Below are 6,363 nucleotides of genomic sequence, written 5' to 3'. Positions count from 1 at the left end.
TTTGAACCTTGCTGTATTGTTTAATATGACATCAGCTTCATGGGCCGAAACGATATGCGTCTGGTTTTAATCTGAAGACATTATTTTAGGGTAAACATGAACTATTGTCGTTTTGCGGTACCTCATCTGCGTTTGGGGGCGGATATCGTCAGATCGTCGTCATGTTTCCACAAGGTCGGTGGTTAGCCACAAGCTAGCCTCCATGGATGGACTCATTCATGAACATAAGTATAAAACATCAAATCTGATTGTGTTTAATGGTGATCAACTCACGGATATATCAACACTACGCTCATCTTCTTTGTGGGCATACATGACCTAATCATTTGTCATGTATGAACAACTTTCTATGAAGTGTGAAGCTCTGCATCACTTCAGAAGACGAGACATGGAGAGCTTCACAGACTGGGCATAGAAAGAGGATGACCTGAGCTGTCCTTAGATACAATTGTAGTGAGTTTATCAACATTAAATGCCATCGGTTAAGAATTATGTTTTCATGAATATGTCATTCCATGGAGGGAGTTGTGCCCTTATATGGACATCCTCCTAGTCGCTATATTGATCACCTTTAAATAGTGCATTTGGTATTAATCCTCTTCCATTGAAAGTGATACGGTCTCAGTCAAAGTAGTCACACTCATACATATTGGTATTTTAAAAGTGTGAATATCTTTCAGAAAGCTTTTAAAAGATACACTCTGAAAGGTTTAAAGGGCTCAAATCATATTGCATGTGTTTTAAATGCACCTGTTTGCGTTGTTATTGTTGCGATGTTCAGCCAAGTTTGTGGTAATTCACTAAAATGTATTTACTTCCTGTTTTCTGTTTTCTTTTCAGCTCTGCGTCCTGCATCCGGTTAATATGAAACACAAAATGGACACTTGTTCCAGAGAGCGTTCCCATGGCCGGGAGTCCCACGGAGGGAGCCTCCGTAGCCTCAGCTCAGGACCCGCTTCGCCGCCCGCCCCGGGGCTGGGCACCTCCCCCCAGAGCACGGACCCTGAACCCCGCCCGGCCACCCCTCCCTGGAGCCCAGACCTGGGCCCCCCGCCCGCCCCCACCCACTGCTGCATGAGCGGCTGTCACAACTGCGTGTGGATCGAGCATGCGGAGCGCCTGCTGGCCTTCTACCAGGACGGCGGGGACCGGGCGCTGGAGGCCATCGAGGAGAACGTGGAGGACGAGAACCTCAAGGCGTACCTGAAGATGGAGATCAGGCTGCTGAAGAAGCAGTGACGGACGATGGGACTGGGCGGCCGAATGGGCAGCCGAACCCTTGATGTGGGAGGATTTAGAGCATGGAGGGTTTTTATGGTCGTACTTTGAATGCACTTTAAATGTCTTATTTTATTAATATATTTTAATCTTGTGTGAACTTGGTCGGTTTATTTTCTTATTTGAATCAAGGATTGTGTGAACAGTACACCTGGGTGTGAGAGCAGTCGCCTATAGAAATGCATAGATGCTATGATGTGTCCAAGACTATTGCTTCTGTTCCAAATGTGTTTATCCCGCCTAGCTCTCCACAGACCAGTGTTGGGTTGAGTCGTCCAGCGTCTCACAACCCCCCAGAGGGATGGCTGCATTATGTTCCATATTGCAGGCGTCTCTTCATGTCTCTTCATGTCTCTTCAACTGCCAACCCCAATGGCTCCTGGTTATCTGTAACCGAAGGCCTTGAACTTCACATTTTTAGACCTTTACATTTCTATTGAATTAAGTGCATTCATTAGTTATCTATTGCCCTCATGGTTCCATCGTGAGTTACATTTAATAATTGCCCGTTTATTTTATTATTTTTTTATTTATCTATTAAATTATTTGATATTATTTTATTTGACGTGTTAGTCATTCTGCTTTAATCATACTTTATATGCTGCATAAGGGGATGTCCTGGGGACCACCCAAAGAGGAGGAACGATCAGCATCATTCAAAATGTATACAAACCATAAGAGAGACGGAGTCTGCCTCTGGCAAATGTGGATTGATTAATAGATCCGTCTGCAGCTAGATCCTGTGGTTTCAGACGCGGGATTACCCAGAACCACCTGGGGTCGGGCGCCGGGGGCGGCCTCCTGGACCACGCCGCTCCTGATCTTGTTGCATTTGAGTCAGCAGTCCTGTGACAGCAGCAGTAGGCCGTGTTATTCCGTATAATCCCGAGGCGGTGGTCATGGTCGCCCGTCCACTAAGGACTGCAGGTATTCTTTGATTTGGTTGGTCCTGCAGTTTGAAAATATGACGCCAGGGTTCAAAGCACATTGAAGACATGCATGGCTCTCATCTATAGTGCTAAGAGATGAGTGGAGCACATTTTGTTATTGTGGGAATTGGAAGCGAGTGACTTCTGAACATTTTTACTTAGCCATCGTATGCTTGTTGGCTCCTTTGCCAAAAAACGAAATGCCTTTGCCATCCATTTTCTGAAAATCCCATTTGTAAATTTCCATTTACAACTCTAGAGAGCTTATACCAATTTCATCTTACAATTGAGTATGATGGACCTATACTAAAGACAATGTCTTTGATTAATAACTGATCAATGGACTATACTAAAGACATTGTCTTTAGTATAGTCCAGTGATCCGTTATTAATCATTAATAACTGATTAACCGGTACGGCCTCTGGATCAGAGGACTGTTCTGTTTTTGCGTCACTACTAAGCCGCGACCTCTTTCTGCTGTGATTCACTCTTAACTCACAGCTTAGCAAAGACCGGCGTGTGGGCCAGTCTCGAGGCCCCAACTCATAAACAAATGGACATGCTGGGAAACACTTAAATGAGGGTTACATTTCCGGCCTAACTAATCAGTGTACCATGAAATGCAACTCAATGACGACTGCTCATCGCAAGATGGATTCAGGCAAAGGAGTTCACTCCTGGTTAGAAAATGTTAAAGCAAATGACCAAAAATCATGTACATTTCTAAATAATTGTCTCCCCCCTTCTCGCACACATCCATCCTTCTGTTCTACCGCCACCCACTCCTCATGTCAGGCCGACGGTAAACGCACATAGCAGCCATGGGTGGTGGAGGGAGGTGCATCTATAATCTGCCCGGGGGGACTGGCCCCTGTATAAGAAGCCCTGAGTGCCTCTTCTCTCTCATAGCCAGCGTAGAGACAGACTCATCTCCCTGAGACTACAGGGCTGCGCCACACTCACGCACCACCACAGCAGCTGGTGAGTACACCTGTTGATGCATACCCGCTGTAGAGTTCCATGGATCTGACGGAGCTACGCTCAATTCTTTCGTTCGGTTACCATGGTGACCCGACGACCAAGGGGACATTACCCGGGACTTGCCGCTCTTCTTCAGCTAAATTAAAGTCATTAGAATTATACTTCACTCATACCACAGAACTTTGGTGCAAATTAATATATGAAATAAGGTATTGAGTTAGTTTGTCTCGTCGATTGTTTTATTGTGAATTAACCGTAACTATTAAATTTGTGTTAATGTGTAATGTTTGTGAGTTAGTGATTAACATTTGTAAATTGTAATGCTGCTAATGTTTTAATGGGGCAAAGGAAGCAATATAATTGGTTATTTGCAGGATCAAGTTGGTCACATGTGTTAAACAACTATTTTTATAAATTGATGTATGTTTTTAACCACAGGGGAAGCTAATACAGGTTTGAATAGCAGAATCATTTACCCACATTTTCAATTTGTACATGGCTATCCCAGTGCTGTTATTGCGCACACAATAAGGACTAATCTGGGTGTCAATCTAAAAGATTATTAAATGCCACTCCGGGAGGATGAGATGAGAGGATTGCTGATTTGCATCGTCTGTGCTCACTCAGCAGAAGGGCTGTGTCCTTGCTATAACACGATTATGTTTCTGCTCCTCCATGGGCAGGCGAGAGGGGGAGGGGCAGGCTATTAACTGATGAGGATGAAAATATTACGTCATCTGCATAGAACACGCACTGAGAGTCCATCAAATGCAATGTTTATTCAATCAATGATTGTAACTTTAACGATGGAATTTGACAAGCAATGATAACCTTTTTCTGCAATGTGACTGCACAAAGATGCAATCTTATTGGTATATGTGTATGGGTGCTAATGACAAAAAAAGAAATCCTCATGCTGATATTCGTTGTATTTCTCTCATGTTCTCATGGAATAGATTGACAGAGGCAACCTTCCCGGAGGTGTTTGTTAAGTCGCCTACCTGCACACGAGACGGTCACTCCTCAACATGAATTTGGAGGCCCCCAAAGCAGAAATAAAGTCTGCCACGAGGGTGTCCGGGGGCCCGGCCACACCACGCAAGGGGCCCCCCAAGTTCAAGCAGAGGCAGACTCGGCAATTCAAGAGCAAGCCTCCGAAGAAGGGAATCCAGGGGTGAGTCTCAAAGGGCTTCTCAGGCCAAACACAACACACCCTAACCCGCAGACCTCTTCAAGGCTTCAAGTAACAACTTATTCCAGGGATGGTACAATGTACATCACGGGCAGTCATAATTGGTAGCATAACAAGCAAAGTCAGTAGAAAAAAACATGTGTGACTAAAGGTTTGAATTGCTTCAACAGCTTCGGAGATGACATCCCCGGCATGGAGGGATTGGGCACAGGTAACAAGTCTTTTTGTTGTCTAGTTATATATTTTGTTTTGCTTTAACCTGAGCATGATGTAACCTGTGGCGTTTGTCCCTTCAGATATCACGGTCATCTGCCCCTGGGAGGCCTTTAACCACCTGGAGCTGAATGAGCTGGCCAAGTATGGAATCATCTGAGACTCGTTTTACCCCCACTTTCCCTTTTGGATTCAAGGCTGCTTCCATGCACTTCAAACCAATTGCCTAAGCCAACCCCATTTCCATATAATGGAATGATAAAAGAAAAAACCCAAATTATGAACTGCAACAACCACAAAAAAAAAGAAGAAAAGAAAGAAAAGAAGAAAAAAGTCTGTCTCTTTCCGGTTCCGATCTTTTGATTCTGAAGCTAGGGTTAACGGTCATGCTCATGTAGAATACGTTCCTTTCATTCACTGTGTTTAAGTCAACGCTATATAGCTGTGATTGTACAACCATGTGCACCTTTTCTTTAACTCCGTTCCATACTCTACTTTTCCTCTTCTCTGTGTTTTCAAAGTAACTGCTCCCGGACACATAATGTGAAACTCACACAACCAAGGTAGCCTCACTTTGAGTAAAACTAACAAACCCAGCAGGGTTCCCGTTTCCTGAGGTTCGGTCCATCCATGCCGACAACATCTCTAATATAGAAGCTTTTCTAGAGATTGGAAGCACTGTTGACTTTCAAAGAGTGCAATCTGTTCATTAACCCATGCTCATTGCATTTGTTGTCTTTTACTCTTCCTGTAAACCCTGCATCTCCTGTTTCAAGCCTCCATTCACACCAGGGGTCCTTTCCATAATGTCCCCATTATTTTTCTATTTTACAAATTTCCAGTGATTTGAAAGTTATTCAGTTTCTCATGTAAACATGTGTGGAAATGTATATTTATGTTTGTCTATTTTCTATCTCATCCATCCACATTTTGCTATGTATATCCATGACAGTGTTGTGTGATATTTGTAGCTATTTCTCAGCTATGATCTCATGCTCTGACATACCAAGCCCACATGTTATTGGTTTACCCTTGGGGGGTAAAACAGGTTTTCTATTCACCTAGAAAATCTAAATGATCTCAATATTCATTGCAATCATTGAGAACTACATACCACTCTGTATAATTTGAAATTCAACTTTGTGCCCAAAATGCTTCCTCCATATTGGTCAACCATGAATACGATGGTGGAACTATATTATTAAATTTAAATGTCAAATTGTTTTTGATTCAATATTTGATCCTTTGCTAACTTGTGTATTCTTTTGATATGAACATGCATGCGTTCCTCTTGTGAATGGATTGCAGCAGTGAAGTAGAGAGCAAGATGATGGTTTTAATCCAAGTTTAATTAATGTGATATTGAGCTCTTTTCTCTGCAGGACGAACAAATAAAGCTTTAAAAATAAAACATGGTGTTCATTTCTTTCCATCAGACCTGCCAAGTGTATCCTTATGATATTTCAGTGTCTGATAGAAATAAGAAATAGAATACAAAGTCAGATTAAGACATCTCTAATAGGCAATATAATTGGCAAAACATCAATGACTATTGCATTAAATACCTATATTACACAAAAGTAATTCAGTTTATGAACTATCTCATCCTTTCTTGTAACTAGCAATATGCATATCCGCCCAGGGTACATTGTATGTAACTTAAGTAATTATGTATTGTTGTTGACTGTACAGCTATTGCATAGGTTTGAAGGAAGCCTTTAATTCTGAGCCCGGAACGAAGCATCTGGTGTTGCGTTGTTTCCCTCGGG

The 6,363-nt window shown here is 42.7% G+C and overlaps 2 protein-coding genes across 5 annotated transcripts; both read left to right on the top strand.

Annotated features, from left to right (window-relative positions):
• On the top strand, positions 1-2,480 carry oxld1 (oxidoreductase-like domain containing 1). 4 transcript variants are annotated; one of them, XM_056577300.1, is made up of 2 exons: positions 1-90; positions 841-2,480. In XM_056577300.1, the coding sequence occupies exon 2, from the start codon at positions 865-867 to the stop codon at positions 1,237-1,239; it is 375 nt and encodes a 124-aa protein (XP_056433275.1). In that variant the 5' UTR covers positions 1-90; positions 841-864; the 3' UTR covers positions 1,240-2,480. The 4 variants fall into 4 exon arrangements, with proteins under 4 accessions (XP_056433275.1, XP_056433274.1, XP_056433276.1 ...); XM_056577299.1 differs by having other exon boundaries at positions 1-174; XM_056577301.1 differs by lacking the exon at positions 1-90 and adding an exon at positions 148-228.
• Positions 2,481-2,635: 155 nt separating this feature from the next.
• Positions 2,636-4,790, top strand: pde6gb (phosphodiesterase 6G, cGMP-specific, rod, gamma, paralog b). Its single transcript, XM_056577429.1, has 4 exons — positions 2,636-3,189; positions 4,146-4,363; positions 4,552-4,592; positions 4,678-4,790. The coding sequence occupies exons 2-4, from the start codon at positions 4,218-4,220 to the stop codon at positions 4,752-4,754; spliced, it is 264 nt and encodes an 87-aa protein (XP_056433404.1). The 5' UTR covers positions 2,636-3,189; positions 4,146-4,217; the 3' UTR covers positions 4,755-4,790.
• The last annotated feature ends 1,573 nt before the right edge of the window (positions 4,791-6,363 follow it).

Source organism: Gadus chalcogrammus, chromosome 18 (assembly GCF_026213295.1).
Source record: "Gadus chalcogrammus isolate NIFS_2021 chromosome 18, NIFS_Gcha_1.0, whole genome shotgun sequence".
In the NCBI taxonomy this organism is placed as follows: domain Eukaryota; kingdom Metazoa; phylum Chordata; class Actinopteri; order Gadiformes; family Gadidae; genus Gadus; species Gadus chalcogrammus.
The sequence above is the reverse complement of the archived record's forward strand: the minus strand, read 5'-3'. Positions and strand labels throughout refer to the sequence as shown.

Bases quoted from the DNA above. Each gene is read 5' to 3' on its own strand.
- oxld1 (XM_056577299.1), top strand. From the start codon at position 97: ATGAACTATTGTCGTTTTGCGGTACCTCATCTGCGTTTGGGGGCGGAT. The intron at 175-840 runs GTCGGTGGTTAG...TTTTCTTTTCAG, and splicing joins CGTCGTCATGTTTCCACAAG to CTCTGCGTCCTGCATCCGGT.
- pde6gb (XM_056577429.1), top strand. From the start codon at position 4,218: ATGAATTTGGAGGCCCCCAAAGCAGAAATAAAGTCTGCCACGAGGGTG. The intron at 4,364-4,551 runs GTGAGTCTCAAA...TTGCTTCAACAG, and splicing joins CCGAAGAAGGGAATCCAGGG to CTTCGGAGATGACATCCCCG. The intron at 4,593-4,677 runs GTAACAAGTCTT...TTGTCCCTTCAG, and splicing joins CATGGAGGGATTGGGCACAG to ATATCACGGTCATCTGCCCC.